The 17,930-nt window shown below is 37.9% G+C and overlaps 1 protein-coding gene across 2 annotated transcripts in view; it reads right to left on the bottom strand.

Annotated features, from left to right (window-relative positions):
• Nucleotides 1-17,930, bottom strand: part of PEX1 (peroxisomal biogenesis factor 1) — a 73,702-nt gene that overhangs the window by 49,231 nt on the left and 6,541 nt on the right. For both annotated transcript variants that reach the window (XM_028490004.2, XM_007103347.4), the window contains exons 3-6: nucleotides 16,135-16,218; nucleotides 11,340-11,454; nucleotides 10,474-11,240; nucleotides 8,694-8,813 (exon numbers count right to left, since the gene is read on the bottom strand). In XM_028490004.2, coding sequence (XP_028345805.1) covers nucleotides 8,694-8,813; nucleotides 10,474-11,240; nucleotides 11,340-11,454; nucleotides 16,135-16,218 — 1,086 coding nt within the window. The remainder of the gene's footprint in view (nucleotides 1-8,693; nucleotides 8,814-10,473; nucleotides 11,241-11,339; nucleotides 11,455-16,134; nucleotides 16,219-17,930) is intronic.

Here is a 17,930-nt window from a genome sequence, read left to right on the forward strand (position 1 = left end):
TCCGGGAAGATCCCACATGCCGCGGAGTGGCTGGGCCCGTGAGCCATGGCCGTGGAGCCTGTGCTCCGCAACGGGAGAGGCCACCACAGTGAGAGGCCCGCGTACCGCAAAAAAAAAAAAAAAAAAAGGAAATAACAAAAATTCATATATGAAAGATAATTAATATCTGCCTAGGAAAATAAACCTCTATTCTACCTTTCTCAACTGGTCCATTTCTGTTATCTCTCTTCATTCACAGTCAAGCTTAGATCCACTGATTAAGCTCAGTTGAGAATATGCTTACCACCAAAAGCAAGCTAAACTAAGAAAAGGCATCATTTTCCCATTCTTAAAAATCACAGAAATAGTCAGTTACTTCTTTGAATATTATTGTGCAATGGGATTAAAGACCTAAAGGAAGTCATAAAATGAAAATGGAAACTATTTAAAATCAAGACTTTTAGGATCAGAAAGCAACTCATAGTTCCTCTAGAATCAAACAACCTTAAGTCCTAAGTGATATGATCAGCCCAGAGAGACCTTCCAAGGCCATAAAGCTTCCACTAAAGTATGCAACTCAGGACAGGAAAGAAATTCGGTAGTAATATTCCATTCCTGACACCAGAAAAAAAAAGAACAAAAAAACAATGAGCAGTGGCTAATTATTTTTGTACATATGACCTAAATTTTGAAAAAAAATACCAAGATCAATAACCGAGGTAAAAGCAGAGCTCCTGTAAACTTAAAAAAGAAAACTTAAAAAAAGAGCCATGGAAGTTTCCTGTTCCAAAGACTTTTATAATATGGTCTACATGTTTAAAGATTTCTTAAGAATATCAAGGTAATAAATTTATATAGAAAGCAAAATATCTGACTTTGAAAATCCTGGAATTATCAAGACAATGTTAAATTTCCTTCACATATTTTTAAAAAAGATACTGAGCAACTAGACAGAGACAAGATGGTAGAGTAGGACTTGAGCTCACCTTCCTCTGAAGGAAACACCCAAATCACAACTGTTAACTAACCATCTACAGAAAAGACTCGAACCTACCAAAAAAGATATTCTATACCCAAAGATAAAGAAGAAGCCACAATGAGATGGTAGGAGGGGTGCTTTTGCAATATACTCAAATCCCATACCTGCCGGGTAGGCAAGCCACAAACGTGGGGCTTAAGTGCAGGAGCTCCACAGGACTGGGGGAAACAGAGACTCTACTCTTGGAGGGTGCACACAAGGTTTCACATGCACTGGGACCCAGGGCAAAACAGTGACGCCATGGGAACCTGGGCCAGACCTACCTGTGGGTCTTAGAGAGTTTCCTTGGGAGGTGGGGGGTTGGCTGTGGCTCACTGTGGGGGCAAGGAAACTGGTGGCAGAGGCCCCAGGGAATATTCATGGCATGAGCTCTCCCAGAGGTCACCTTTTGGCACTGGGACCTGGCCTCACCCAACAGCCTGCAGGCTCCACTGCTGGGATGCCTCAGGCCAAACAACCAACACAGCCCCACCCATGAGCAGAGAGGCTGCCTAAAGTCTTCCTTAGCCCACAGGCATCTCTAAACACACCTCTTGACACAGCCCTGCCCACTAGAGGGACAAAATCCAGCTCCACCCACCAGGGGGCAGGCACTAGTCCTTCCCACCAGGAAGCCTGCAGAAGCCCCTGGACCAACCTCACCCAGCAGGGGGCAGACACCAGAAACAAGAACTACAATCCTGTAGCCTGAGGAACAGAGACCACAAGCACAGAAAATTAGAAAATATGACAGCAGAGAAACCTGTTCCAGACAAAGGAAAAAGATAAAACCCTAGAAGAACATCTAAGTGAAGTGGAGATAGGCAATATACCCGAAAAAGAATTCAGAGTAATGATAGTAAAGATGATCCAAAATCTCAAAAAAATAATAGAGGCACAGACTGAGAGGGTACAAGAAATGATTAACAAAGAGCTAGAAGCTTGAAAAAACAAATAGATGTACAATACAATAACTGAAATGAAAAATACACTAGAAAGAATCAATAGCAGAATAAATGACGCAGAAGAATGAACAAGTGAGCTGGAAGACAGATTGGAGGAAATCACTGCCGCGGAGCAGAATAAAGAAAAAAGAATGAAGAGAAATGAGGACAGTCTAAGGGACCTCTGGGACAACACTAAAAGCACCAACATTCACATTATAGGGGTCCCAGAAGGAGAAGAGAGAAAGGGCCTGAGAAAATATTTGAAGAAATAATAGCTGAAAACTTCCTTAACTAATGGGAAAGGAAACACTCACTCAAGTCCACAAAGCACAGAGAGTCCCAGGCAGAATAAACCCAAGCAGGAACACACCGAGACATATGTTAATCAAATTGACAAAATTTAAAGACAGAGAAAATATTAAAAGCAACAAGGGGAAAGCAACAAATAACATACAAGGGCATCCTCATAAGGTTATCAGCTGATTTTTCAGCAGAAACTCTGTAGGCCAGAAGGCAGTGGCACAATATATTTAAAATGATGAAAGGGAAAAACCTACAACCAAGAACACTCTACCCAGCAAGGCTCTTGTTCAGATTCGATGGAGAAATCAAAAGCTTTACAGACAAGCAAAAGCTTAGAGAATTCAGCACCACCAAATCAGCTTTACAACAAATGCTCAAGGAACTTCTCTAGATGGAAAAGAAAAGGTCACAACTAGAAACAAGAAAATTATAAATAGGATAGCTCAACGGTAAAGGCAAACATAGAGCAAAGGTAGGAAATCATCCAGATACAAACATGATACCAAAACCAGCAATCATGAAGAGAGCACAAATGCAGGATATTGAAAATACATTTGAAATTAAGAGACCAGCAATTGAAAACAATCTTGTACATATATACAAAGCTATATCAAAACCTCATGGGAACTGCCAACCAAAAATCTACAACAGATACACACAAAAAAAGAAAAAGCAATCCAAACACAACACTAAAGATAGCTATCAAATCACAAGAGAAAAAAGGAAAGGAAGAAAAAAGACCTACAAAAACAAATCCAAAACAATTAACAAAATGGCAATAAGGACATACACATTGACAGTTACCTTAAATGTATTGATAAATGGATTAAATGCTCCAACCAAAAGACACAGACTGGCTGAATGGATACAAATACAAGACTTGTATATATGCTGTCTACAAGAGACCCACTTCAGATCTAGGGACACATACAGACTGAAAGTGAGGGTATGGAAAAAGGCATTCCACACAAATGGAAATCAAAAGAAAGCTGGAGTAGTAATACTCATATCAGACAAAATAGACGTTAAAGACTGTTACAAGAGACAAAAAAGGACACTACATAAATGATCAAGGGATCAATCCAAGAAGAAGATATAACAATTGTAAATATATATGCACCCAACACAGAAGCACCTCAATACATAAGGCAAATAATAATAGCCATAAAAGGAGAAATCGACAGTACCACAATAATAGTGAGGAACTTTAACAACCCACTTTCATCAATGGACAGATCATCCAGACACAAAATCAATAAGGAAACACAGTCCTTAAATGACACATTAGACCAGATGGACTTAATTGATATTTATAGACCTTCCATCCAAAAGCAGCAGAATACACAATCTTTTCAAGTGCACATGGAACATTCTCCAGGATTGAACACATGCTGGGCCACAAAGCAAGGCTCAGTAAATTTAAGAAAATTGAAATCGTATCAAGCATCTTTTCCACCACAATGCTATGAGATTAGAAGTTAACTACAAGAAAATAACTGTAAAAAACACAAACACATGGAGGCTAAACAATATGCTACTAAACAACCAATGGATCACTGAAAAAAATCAAAGAGGAAATAAAAAAATACCTAGAGACAAATGAAAACAGAAGCATGACAATCCAAAACCTACGGGACGCAGCTAAAGCCGTTCTAAGAGGGAAGTTTATGGCAGTACAAACCTACCTTGGAAACAAGAAAAACCTCAAATAAACTACCTAATATGACACCTAAAGCAACTAGAGAAAGAACAAACAAAACCCAAAGTCAGTAGAAGGAAAAAAACCATAAAGAGCAGAGCAGAAGTAAGTGAAATAGAGACAAAGAAAACAACAGAAAAGATCAATGGAACTAAAACTGGTTCTTTGAAAAGATAAACAAAAATGATAAATCTTTAGTCAGACTCATCAAGAAAAAAAAGGGAGGGCTCAAATCAATAAAATTAGAAATGAGAAAGAAGTTACAATGGACACCACAGCAATACAAAGGATCGTAAGAGACTACCACAAGCAACTATACACCAATAAAATGGACAACCTAGAAGAAATGGACAAATTCTTAGAAAGGTACAATCTTCTAAGACTGAACCAGGAAGAAATAGAAAATATGAACAGACCAATCACGAGTACTGAAATTTAAACTGATTCAAAAACTTCCAACAGACAAAAGTTGAGGACCAGATGGCTTCACAGGCAAATTCTATCAAACATTTAGAGAAGAGTTAACACTTATCCTTCTGAAACTATTCCAAAAGGTTGCAGAGGAAGGAACACTCCCAAACTCATTCTATGAGGCCACCATCACCCTCATACCAAAACCAAAGATATCACAAAAAAAGAAAATTGCAGGTTAATATCACTGGTGAACACAGATGCAATAGTCCTCTACAAAACACTAGCAAACTGAATTCAACAATACATTAAAAGGATCATACACCATGATCAAGTGGGATTTATCTCAGGGATGTAAGGATTTTTCAATATCCACAAATCAATCAGTGTGACAGACCACATTAACAAATTGAAAAATAAGAAACATATGATCATCTCAATGGATGCAGGAAAAGCTTCTGACAAAAATCAACACCCATGTATGATAAAAACTCTCCAGAAAGTGGGCACAGAGGGAACCTACCTCAAAATAATAAAGGCTATATATGACAAACCCACAGCTAACATCGTCATCAATGGTGAAAAGCTGAAAGCATTTCCTCTAAGATCAGGAACAAGGATTCCCAGTCTAGCCATTTTTTTTTTTTTTCAACATAGTTCTGAAAGTCCTAGCCATGGCAATCAGAAAAGAAAAAGAAAAGGAATCCAAATTGGAAAAGAAGTAAAACTGTTGCAGAAGACATGATACTATACATAGAAAATCCTAAAGAGGCTACCAGAAAACTACTAGAGCTCACCAATGAATTCGGTAAAGTTGTAGGTTACAAAATTAATACACAAATCTCTTATTTCTATACACTAAAAACAAAAGATCAGAAGGAGAAATTAGGGAAACAATCCCATTTACCATAGGAATAAACATACCTAAGGAGACAAAAGACGTCTGTTCTGAAAACTATAAGACACTGATGAAGGAAATCAAAGATGACACAACCAGATGGAAAGATATACCACGTTCTTGGACTGGAAGAGTCAATATTGTCAAAAATGACTATACTACCCAAGGCAATATACAGATTCAATGCAATCCCTATTAAATTACCAACGGCATTTTTCACAGAAGTAGAACAAAAAATTTTTAAATTTGTATGGAAACAAAAAAGACCCCAAATAGACAAAGCAATCTTGAGAAAGAAAAACGGAGCTGGAGGAATCAGGCTCCCTGACTTCTGACTATAACACAAAGCTACAATAATCAAAACAGTATGGTACTGGCACAAAAACAGAAATATAGATCAATGGAACAGGATAGAATGCCCAGAAATAAACCGATGCACCTATGGTCAATTAACCTATGACAAAGGAGACAAGAATATACAATGGAGAAAAAACAGTCTCTTCAATAACTGGTGCTATGAAAACTAAACAGCTACATATAAAAGAATTAAACTAGACATTCTCTAACACCATACATAAAAATAAAGTCAAAATGGATTAAAAAAAATCAATGTAAGGTTGGACACTGTAAAATTCTTAGAGGAAAACACAGGGAGAACACTGTCTGACAAAAATCGCAGCAATGTCTTTTTGAATCCACTTCCTAGAGTAATGAAAATAAAAACAAAAATGGGACCTAATTAAACTTAAAAGCTTTTGCACAGCAAAGGAAACCATAAACAAAACAAAAAGACAACGCACAGAACGAGAGAAAATATTTTCAAGTGATGCGACCCACAAGGGATTAATCTCCAAAACATATAAACAGCCCATGCAGCTCAATATCAAACAAAAAACAAAAAAACAAAAAAAACCACCAACCCAATCAAAAAATGAGTAGAAAAGATCTAAATAGACCTTTCTCCGAAGAAGAAATACAGGTGGCCAAAAAGTACATGAAAAGGTGGTCAACATCACTATTAGAGACATGCAAATCAAAATTACAATGAGGTATCACCTCACATTGGTCAGAAGAGCCATCATCAAAAAGTCTACAAACAATGAATGCTGGAGACAGTGTTGAGAAAAGGGAACCCTCCTACACTGTTGGTGTGAATGTAAATTGGTACAACCATTGTGGAGAACATATGGAGGTTCCTTAAAACCGCCAAAAAAATAGAACTACCATATGATCCAGCAATCCCACCCACTCCTGGGCATATATCCAGAGAAAACCCTAATTTGAAAAGATACATGCACCCCAATGTTCACTGTAGCACTATTTACAATAGCCAAGACATGGAAGCAACCTAAATGTCCATCAACAGAGCAATGGATAAAGATGTGGTATATATATATACAATGGAATATATTTACAAAGCCATAAAAAAAAGCCATAAAAAAGAATGAAATAATGCCATTGCAGCAACATGGATAGACCTAGGGATTATCATACTAAGTGAAGTAAGTCAGAGAGAGAAAGACAAATACCATAGGATATCACTTATATGTGGAATCTAATAAAATGATACAAATGAACTTATTTACAAAACAGAAACAGACTCACACACTTTGAAAACAAACTTATGGTTACCAAGGGGAAAGGTGGGGGGGAGGGATAATTAGGAGTTTGGCATTAACATACACACACTACTATATATAAAATAGATAATCCACAAGGACCTACTGTATAGCACAGAGAACTCTACTTAATATTCTGTTATAACCTATATGGGAAAAGAATCTGAAAAAGAATGGATATATGTATATGTATAACTGAATTGCTTTGCTATACATCTGAAACTAATGAAACATTGTAAATCAACTATAATATAAAATAAAAATTTTAAAAAAATCTAAGATCAATAACCAAAAAGTTCAAAGAAAACTACAAATCACTGTATACTGTTCAGCCAATGTGTTAAATGCTCAGTTGCCTACTATTGTGGAAATGGCATTTATTCTATTTGTTTTCTTCTTCTCTAGTCACAAAATATAAGCTACCTTACCTGGGGTTTCATCAAGTAAAGATCTGTTAAAATGGTTATATAATGACCCTGACATAATGACCACTGATATCCAGAGGATCCACAAATATCACTCGAATTATCAGAGGATCAAATCTTGTCTGGAATTTTTTATTTTTTATTATTATTTTTTTTTGCTGTACGCGGGCCTCTCACCGCTGCGGCCTCCCCCGCTGCGGAGCACAGGCTCCAGACGCACAGGCTCAGCAGCCAAGGCTCACGGGCCCAGCCGCTCCGCGGCACGTGGGATCTTCCTGGACCAGGGCACGAACCCGTGTCCCCTGCATCGGCAGGCAGACTCTCAACCACTGCACCACCAGGGAAGCCCCATGTCTGGAATTTTTTAAACATATAATAATTTTCCTGTATTATAATTCTCTGAGAACTGGTAATCTAAACTGGTACAGATGATACCCTATTAAAAAGATTTTAAAGTTAAGTTCCATACCTCATTTCCTGACATATCAGTTTCTACTAAATTAACAGTGTTGAAAAGTAAAACAATCTAGCTCTCTTATATGCTGCAATGTTAATACCAAAACAACATATGAGGATTTTTTTAAAGATTACCCAGACGTAGCAAAAATATCAATCTTTTAAAAGCCAAATTATCCATATTTGCATTGGCACAATATATATGTGTATTGCTTATTAAAGACTTCTTGGTTTCTCAAAAAGTTAAACACAGAATTGCCATATGACCCAGCAATTCAACTCCTAGGTATGTACCCAAAAGAACTGAAAGCAGGGACTCAAATACTTGTACATAAACATCCACAGCAGCACTATTCACAATAGTTAAAAAGGCAGAAATAACCCGTGTCCATCAACAGATGAATGGATAAACAAAATGTGGTATATACATACAATGGAATATTATTTAGCCATAAATAGGAATGAAGTTCTGATACATGCTATAGTGTGGATGGACCGTGAAAACATGTTAAATGAAATAAGCAAGACACAAAGGGCAAATACTGTATAATTCCACTTACATATAAGATCTAGAATAAGTAAATTCACAGAGACTGAATTCAGATGAGAGGTTACCAGGAACTGGGGGAGGGAAGGATGGGGAGTGATGGCTTAACGGGCACAGAGTTTCTGCTTGGGGTGATGGAAAAGTTTTGGAAATAGATAGTGGTGATGATTTCACAACATTATAAATGTACTTAATGCCACAGAACTGCACACTTAAAAATGGTTACAACAGCATTTTATCTTATATATATTTTACCACAATAAAATAAAAAGAAAAAAAGACTTCCTTGCCCTTCTAGCATAAAGGAGTACATTCTTATTACTTAACTAAAGCAACTAGAAATTTTACAACACATGTAAAACTGTGATGTAATGTATAAATCTGAACTCACTAAGTTTTCTCTAGGTTGTAATTTTAGAAATCTTGGAATTTTAGGGGTAATTTCCACTGGAGTTATTCTGACTACTGCATGCATTTCTATATTTAGTCTCTTTCTCAGGTCATCTGGAATCTGAAATATATAAAAATAAATTAAAAATATAAATATGTTAAAAGCTTGATTAAGAAATACTCCATAGCATAAATATTGATGTTAACTTCTATCAATTCAGGCGAACGATAGATGCTATCACGATTTATAGTATAACCAGATGGGCGTTCAGGTACTGTTATAACACATTTCAATTTTTCTCCTACATTTGTTTCTTTTAACATCCTCTTCAGAAGGTGATCAGTTTGATCTATCCAGTCAAGCCTGTCTGAGTACCTGATGACAGCTACTGCCACTCCTCACTGGTCATTCTCCCAACATTTAAAGCAGAATGGGAAGTGCAAGCTCCTCACTGCCATCTTACCTGCTCTCCAGGACTTGACCGTTATCCTTTTTTCACCCCGCCCTCACCATGTAATATCAAGGAAATAATGGTATTTCCTGCCTAATGGCAGAACCATTAATAGAAAGAGATAAGTCATAGTAAGTTCAGTGTTAGACAATTTGATTTTGAAGATGCAGCGGGATCTTCTTAAGTAAGAGATTAGAGCTAACAGAAGATATGAGGCATCATTGGAGCTTTAGAAAATGATGTAGGCTAAGAGATTAAAATTTTGTAAGTCGCCTACATGAAGGTCATAGGTAAAACTGTGAGAGTAAAAGCAATCTACAAAGGAGACCCCCTTTCCTTACCATTGTTCTTCCCTGTCCTAACAATTTCCTCCCTTCTCACCCAGAAATTTCATTTCACAATCGTTCAAAATTAGTTTCAAATAAAGGGGGCTGGTGACTCATTTCATATAAAATTTGTGTTAATATTTGAGGCCAGGGACTTCCCTGGCAGTCCAGTGGTTAAAACTTCACCTTCCAATGCAGGGGGTGTGGGTTTGATCCCTGGTTGGGGAGCTAGGATCCCACATGCCTTGTGGCCAAAAAACCAAAACATAAAACAGAAGCAATATTGTAACAAATTCAATAAAGACTTTAAAAATGATCTGCATCAAAAAAAAATCTTAAAAAAAATATATTTGAGGCCAGGATGAGAAGGTGAAACGCTAGTTGCTCTACTTTGCTCTCCATCACACACAAGTTAAAGAGCCAATACCAGCAGGGTAAGGACCTTCTGGGTACATCTGAATCCAGGTCATCTCACATAGTGGGTCTCTCCCTACACTGGGCATTTCCCCCAATATATAACAAGTCCTTCCTTTGCTTTCAAGAACTTGGAAACACATCTTCTGCAGGCATTAAAGATGTGAGGCTTTGTAGGGCACTCCATTCAAAGTATGAACTCAAGAGTCAGCCTGCCTGGGTTTGAATCCAAGTTCTACTTATTAGCTAATAACCCCAGGCAAATAATTTTGACCTCTCTGGGCCTATACCAATCTTAGCTTATGCCTGTCCAAGTTTACTTAGCCAAGAAATACACAAACCCTACCCAAACAAGGACTTTACCCTGCAATCAGAAATGTGTCCCCGCAGGAACTTTAGATACTATTTATTATACTGGTTTTCAATTTGTATATATTATTTTAGTTCATAATTTGGGAAAGTTCAAGCAACATAAAATTACTTCCTCCTTAATTATAAGATTTATACTAACCCATTTGCTGTACACCAGAAATTAACACAACACTGTAAATCAACTATACTTCATTAAAAAAAAAAGATTTATACTAACCCAAACTTTCCCAAGATGAAGAGCTTCTAAGTTTTTGGTGTATTTAATGGCATTCTCCAATTCCTCAAGTCCATTCCAGACTACCTTTAGCACACAGGCATTGCCACCTTCTTGACTATGGTCTGGGCTACTCTGTTTTTGATCTAGTGGTTCTGATATCTGCTTCTCTTTTTCAGGTGACAGGGCATTTTGCTTCGTTTTACTTTGCTGTTGCTTTGGAGAAAGTAGTTTAACTAGCTTTCCATAGGTCACAGTAAAGCTGGGTTCCATATCAAAATATTCCTGGTCCCATGGAAATACATGAATGGCATAATGTTTGTGAAACAGAGAAGTTGCTGATGCATTACATATGCTGGGAGGCTGAGATTTACATACTCTGAAAATATTATCCAGAGGAACAACTTTTGACTGCATATTTTTGAATGCATTGATTTCAGTTAACCCCCAGGATGTGTCTTGTTTCTTCTCAGACCCAAAAGAAAAAATGCTTCCTATCACAGCCCATAAGCTTGGTATTAATGATGAGTCAATTGTACCCTCTGAATCTGTTTCTTTAGACCCAGTGACTCCTACAGTATTTGACTGAAGTTGCTTGGTTTGAAGTTCTCTTGTCAATTCTTTTTGGTCTCCTCCATATTTACGAAATTTTCCATGTGCATTATCTGCTTTTGAAAACGTATTCTCTTTGGCTTCGTGGGTCTTCGGCTGAATAAGGAGTTTGCTATCAGTTTCCAGCCTTCCATAAGGAGCAGCTGGTATTAGTGCAACTGTGTAGAAAATAAAGGTCATTAGTGTGCATTTACCTCTGCTTTGGATTCAATGCTACTTGCGAAGAGTATGATGGAAAATATTACAATGGCACCTACCAATCCGGATAAATACGTAAGTTTGCTGATCAACCCAAACAGGAAAAATGGCTTTTGGAAAAACTATTCGAATTTGATCCAGAAGATGCTGTTCAAGGGAAGCAGCATGCAGCTCCTAGAACCAATAAACAAAAAGATCAATTCACTTTAAATTTTGTCTATTCTAGGCCTAGTAAGGAAATCTCAACTCATTCTTATAAATCAAACCAACTCAGAATATATAATGCCAGTCACAGAAGAGAAATCTAAAGACACTGATATGTTGGAGGATCAGATCAAGATGGCAAAGGAGTAGGACAGGGAGCTCACCTTCTCCCACAAATACATCAAAAATACATCTAACATGTGGAACGGTTCTCACAGAATATCTAGTGAACACTGGCAGAACACCACAGACTTCCAAAAGAGCAAGAAAATCTCCATGTAACTGTGTAGGACAAAAGAATAAAGAAAAAGAGAGAGAGAAAGGAATCGTGACAGGACCTGCACCCCCAGGAGGGAACTGTGAAAGGTTTCCACATACTGGGAAGTCCCCTCACTGGTGGGGAGATCAGCTGGGACAGAGGGGGAGCTTCAGAGCCTCGGAGGAGAGCGCAGCAACCAGTGTGCAGAGGGCAAAGCGGAGAGAGACCTGCACAGACAGTCAGTGTGCTGCCCAGCATTCCCCAGCCTGAGATGCTTGTCCGCTGGGGCAGGTGGGGGCTGGGTGCTGAGGCTTGGGAGGTCAGACCTAGGCAGAGGACTGGGGTTGGCTGCATGAAGACAGACTGAGGGGGGCTAGGGTGTGGTACACCACAACTGAGGGAGTACAGGAAAAGCCTGGGCCCCCCAGAGAGGTAAGATGCCATTGTTGGGGGGCGTGCAAGGAGAGGGGCAGTAATACCATTGGAGCTTCTTTCTCCACATGTGCACTCTCAGGCAGCAGGGTACAGCCTACGTGCGCTCAGGGAGCGGGTACAAGCCGCCACTACCATCTTGGACTGCAGAGGCAGGTGCAGACCGCTGCCACAAACAAGTGTCCCATGACTGGGCACCAACCACTGCCCCTCCCCTCCTGGGAGCGTGCGCGGGCCATGCACCTGCACACCCCCATCAAGGGGATAATGGCCAGCACACACTGAAGAAAGAGATGGCAAGCACCCAAACCAAAAACAGCCCTCATGCCAAAAAAATATTAAACCCACATAAGCTATGCAGGGATGCTTCCGCATATAAATAGCCCTCCAAGACTAGAGTAGATAACTGTTTCTCCTAAACTCACAGAGTAAGAGAAATATAAGCAAAATGAAGAAGCAGAGGAAATGCTCCCAGTTGAAAGACCAAGAGAATTCCCTTGAAGGAATAAACAAGGAAACAGATCTCTTCAGTCTAACAGACACTGAATTCAAAAGGAAGTAATGAAAATACTGAAGGAATTAAGAAAGGCTAGAGGCAGAAATGCAGATTACTGTAAAAAGGAAATAGAAACTATAAGGAGGAGCCAAGACAAATTAGAAAATTCATTTGCCGAGAGAAAAGCTGAGCTAAAGGCAATGAATAGCAGAATGAATAATGCAGAAGAAAGAATAAGTGATCTGGAAGACAGAATAATGGAAATTACCCAATTAAAACAGCAGACAGACAGTCTAATGAAAAAAAATGAAAGTAATATTAGAAACTTATAAAGCATCTCAATCTATGCATAATACAGATTCCAGAAGAAGAAAGAGAAAAGGGGACTGAAAATGTATTTGAAGAAATTATGGCTGAAAACTTCTGAAACCTAAAGAAGGAAACAGATAGCCCAATACAGGAAGCACAGCAACAAGATGGACCCAAACAGACCTACACCAAGACATATTATAATAAAATGGCAAAAGTTAAAGATGAAGAAAGGATTCTAAAGGCAGCAAGAGAAAAACAAAGAGTTAATTACAAGGAAACCTCCATAAGGCTATTAGCTGATTTCTCTACAAAAACACTGCAGGCCAGAAAGGAGTGGCAAAATATATTCAAAGTCTTGAAAGGGAAAAATCTGCCATCTAGAATATCCTACCCAGCAAGATTATCATTTAGAATAGGAAGAAAAATAAAGAATTTTTCAGACAAGCAAAAACTAAAATAATACAGCAATACTAAACCTATCCTAAAAGAAATATTAAAAGATCTTTTCTAAATAGAAAAGAAGAAGATATAGGAAGGAAGAAATCATCACTGGAAAGTAAACCACTTAAATTAGCCAGGGTATAGATCAAAAAGAGAGAAAAAAAAAACCCCTGTCTGTGAAAGTGATGATAAATACAACGAACAGCAAAAGGATAAACATGCAGATGTAAAAAAGGACATCAAAAAAAACACAGATTCTTTTTTTTTTTTTTTTAAGAATGTGTTTGAGCCTATATGACTATCAGTCTTAAGCAAGCAGATATAGGAAGGGGTTAACATACTTGAAAAACAGGGCAACCACAAATCAAAAACATACAATAGATTCACAAAAAGAAAAGAATACAAACATAAAATAAAAGGAAATCATCAAACCACAAAAGGAAAAACAAAAAGGAAGAAGAAGCAAAGAATCAACTGAAAAACAAGGTTTAATATGGCAATAAATAACATATGTATCACTAATTACCTTAAATGTCACTGGACGAAATGCTCCAATCAAAAGGCATAGAGTCGCAGACTGGATTAAAAAACAAGAGCCTACAATATGCTGCCTACAAAAGACCCACCTTAGGGCAAAGGACACACAGAGATTGAAAGTGAGGGGATGGAAAAAGATATTTCGTGCAAAAGGAAATGAAAAGAAAGTGGGGGTCACAATACTCATATCAGACAAAACAGACTTTAAAGCAAAGGCTATAAGGAAAGATAAAGAAGGAAACTGTATAATGATGAAAGGATCAAAACAAGAAGAGGATTTTACACTTGTCAGCATATATGCACCCAGTATAGGAGCACCAAATACATAAAAGAAATCCTAACAGACATAAAGGGAGAAATTGATGGGAATACAATAATAGTAAGAGACTTTTAACACCCCCTCACATCAATGGACAGACCCTCTAGTCAGAAAATCAATAAGGCAACAGAATTTATGCAATCCCTATCAAATTACCCATGACATTTTTCACAGAAGTAGAACAAATAATCCAAAAATTTATATGGAACCATGAAAGACCCAGAATTGCCAATGGAATCCTGAGGGAGTAAAAAAAAAAAAAGCAGGAGGCATAACTGTCCCAGACTTCAGACAATACTACAAAGCTACAGTAATCAAAAGTGTGGTACTGGTATAAAAACAGACATATGGATCAATGGAACAAAATAGACAGCCCAGAAATAAACCCACACACCTATGGTCAATTAATCTTTGACAAAGGAGGAAAGAATATAAAATGGGAAAAAGACAGTCTCTTTAGTAAGTGGTGCTGGGAAAGTTGGGACAGCTGCATGTAAATCAATGAAGTTAGAACACACCCTCACACCATGCACAAAAATAAACTCAAAATTGCTTAAAGACTTAAACATGACACCATAAAACTCCTGGAAGAGAGAAAAGGCAAAACATTCTCTGACTAAATTGTATCAAATATTTTCTTAGGTCAGTCTCCCAAGACAATAGAAATAAAAACAAAAATAAACAAATGGGACCTAATCAAACTTACATGCTTTTTGCACAGCAAAAGAAACCATAAAAAAAACGAAAAGACAACATACAGAATGGGAGAAAATATCTGCAAATGATGTGACAGACAAGGGCTTAATCTCCAAAATATACAAACAGCTCATACAACTCAACAAAAAAATAAATAAATAACCCCTCCAAAAAATGGGCATTAGACCTAAATAGACATTTCTCCAAAGACATACAGATGGCCAGTAAGCACATGAAAAGATGCTCAACATCACTAATTATTAGAGGAATGCAAATCAAAACTACAATGAGGTATACCTGGTCAGAATGGCCGTCATGAAAAAGTCTACAAATAACAAATGCTGGAGAGGATGTGGAGAAAAGGGAACCCACTACACTGTTGGTGGGAATGTAAGTTGGTGCACTCACTATGGAAAACAGTCTGGAGATTCCTCAGAAAACTAAAAACAGAACAACCATATGATCCAGCCATCCCACTCCTGGGCATATGCCTGGACAAAACTATAATTCAAAAAGATACATGCACCCCAATGTTCACAGCAGCACTATTCACTATAGCCAGGACATGGAAACAACCTAAATGTCCATCGACAGATGAATCAATAAAGAAGATGTGGTACATATACACAATGGAATACTACTCAGCCATAAAAAATAACAAAATAATGCCACGTGCAGCAACATGCAACGAGAGATTATCATACTAAGTGAAGTAAGTCAGAAAGAGAAAGACAAATACCATATAATATCACTTATATGTGGAATCTAAAATATGGCACAAATGAACCTATCTACAAAACAGAAACAGATTCACAGACACAGAGAACAGACTCGTGGCTGCCATGGGGGAAGGGGGAGGGAGAGGGATGGACTGGGAGTTTGGGGTTGGTAGATGCAAACTATTACACTTAGAATGGATAAACAACAAGGTTGTACTGTATGGCACAGGGGACTATATCCAATCTGCTGGGATCAACCGTAATGGAAAAGAACATAAAAAAAGAATGTATATATGTGTATAACTGTATTGCTTTGCTGTACAGCAGAAACTAGCACAAGATTGTATATCAACTATAGTTTAATTTTTTAAAAAAAGACACTGATATTTTGAAGTAGTTTAACCTTAAACTGGGATAGTTCTCATTTTGTTTTCTTTACCAGTATCTCCCAATCATCCACTGAGAGGGGTTCCACCTCAACTTGTTGACAAGACACCACATGGGAACAAGGCTTGAGAAACACCTGGAAAAAATTAAAGTACAAAACTACTATTAAAAGCCTTTTTTATAACCCTAGAAAATAAGAAGTTCTCTGTTTAGCTATGTAATTAATTTTGTGTGCATGTGTGTTTGTGTGTAGTCCTTAGGTAGACCCTGATATACTCAGCATTTTAGAAAAAATTATTTCATAACCAATCATAAAATAAAGGAAAATACATTCTAGCACAATATAAGTTTTAAAAAATAATATAAAGATAGCCATTTAAATAAAAGAAACATAAGTTAAAAAATGCAAGAAAAAACAATGATGTCATGAAGTCATGGCTTGATATTGTATATAAATACTATTATTTCTAGCAGTTCCTCAATTTAGTTTTATAACTAACTTCAAGCCATGCTGCTTCTGGAAAAGTAAAAAACACACTGAAATAGGGATCAGAACCAATTATTTAGAAGCATAATCATGCACAGCTAAAAAGTATAGCCAAACAAATATCCCCTCATTCTAGTCTATAGATACACAGGAAATCCTAGTGTCTCTCAAGAATTTGAAATTCACCCTCTTACTTTCTTTCCTCTTCTATGGGCATTTCTAGGGATTAGAGGAGTAAAATCCAAAGCCACTGAGTATTAAATGCTCCTTCTCTGCCTTCTGTGGATTGGAGCAGACTTCCCCCAAGTGCCTCATCTGTTCCTCAGTTATTTCCCTCAGTACCTCCTATATACCCTATTTGAAAGGGGTGACTCTGAGGAAGCACAAAACAAGAAGCTATCATCCTGGCCAAGCCAGTCCACTTTCTGTTCCTATCAATGATTGTTTGCAAGACAGTGCCTTAGTGGTGTTGTTACAATACAGAGAATGTGCAGAAAATCGGATAGAAGTTCACTTTGAAGCAAACGGGAATTAAAAACAAGCAGGGGGCTTCCCTGGTGGCGCAGTGGTTGAGAGTCCGCCTGCCGATGCAGGGGACGCGGGTTCGTGCCCCGGTCCGGGAGGATCCCACATGCCGCAGAGCAGCTGGGCCCGTGAGCCATGCCCGCTGAGCCTGCGCGTCCGGAGCCTGCGCTCCAAAAAAACAAAACAAAAAAAACCAAAACACCCCAAAACAAGCAGGACTGTTCAGGGTGCTGATAAAGACATCAACATCAGGAATAGGAAGTTGATGTTTCCCATAGGGAAGTGCCATATACTCAAAGAGAGCAGAACTATAAAGAGAGCAGAACTATGCAATCCTGGGCAAAATAGTCCATCTCCCTAGGTTTGCAGAGCAAGGCACCAAAGTTAGTGATTTCTAAGGTCACTATGCTGCTAAAGTTTTAACATTCTAGCAAAGTTTAAGGTAAGCAAAAGACTAGTGCTAGGCCTATGGATTTCTCATCAGTGGCCTATTCTCATTATCAGAAACATGCATGAAAAAATTAGTCTGTGTTCAAAACAAGTTAAAAAGATGTGACATTCTTCAGTATTCTTGTGAGAAACTGGTAATAGAAAGCAATTTAGCCCTGTCTATCAAAGTTTTAAATGTGCAGTGCCCTAGACTTGGCAATTCAATTTTTAATATTTATTTCACTTCATACATATACAGACATGTTCAATGTATATTGTCTGTAATATGTGCAAAGGATCTTTGATATAGTTTGTGGGAGAAAAAATTGCAGAAAATATGTATGATCCCATTCTTTAAATCCTAAAGGTCTAATGAGATCCCACAGTACACAATCATTCTGAGGCTG

This window comes from Physeter macrocephalus, chromosome 5 (genome assembly GCF_002837175.3).
Source record: "Physeter macrocephalus isolate SW-GA chromosome 5, ASM283717v5, whole genome shotgun sequence".
Lineage (NCBI taxonomy): Eukaryota > Metazoa > Chordata > Mammalia > Artiodactyla > Physeteridae > Physeter > Physeter macrocephalus.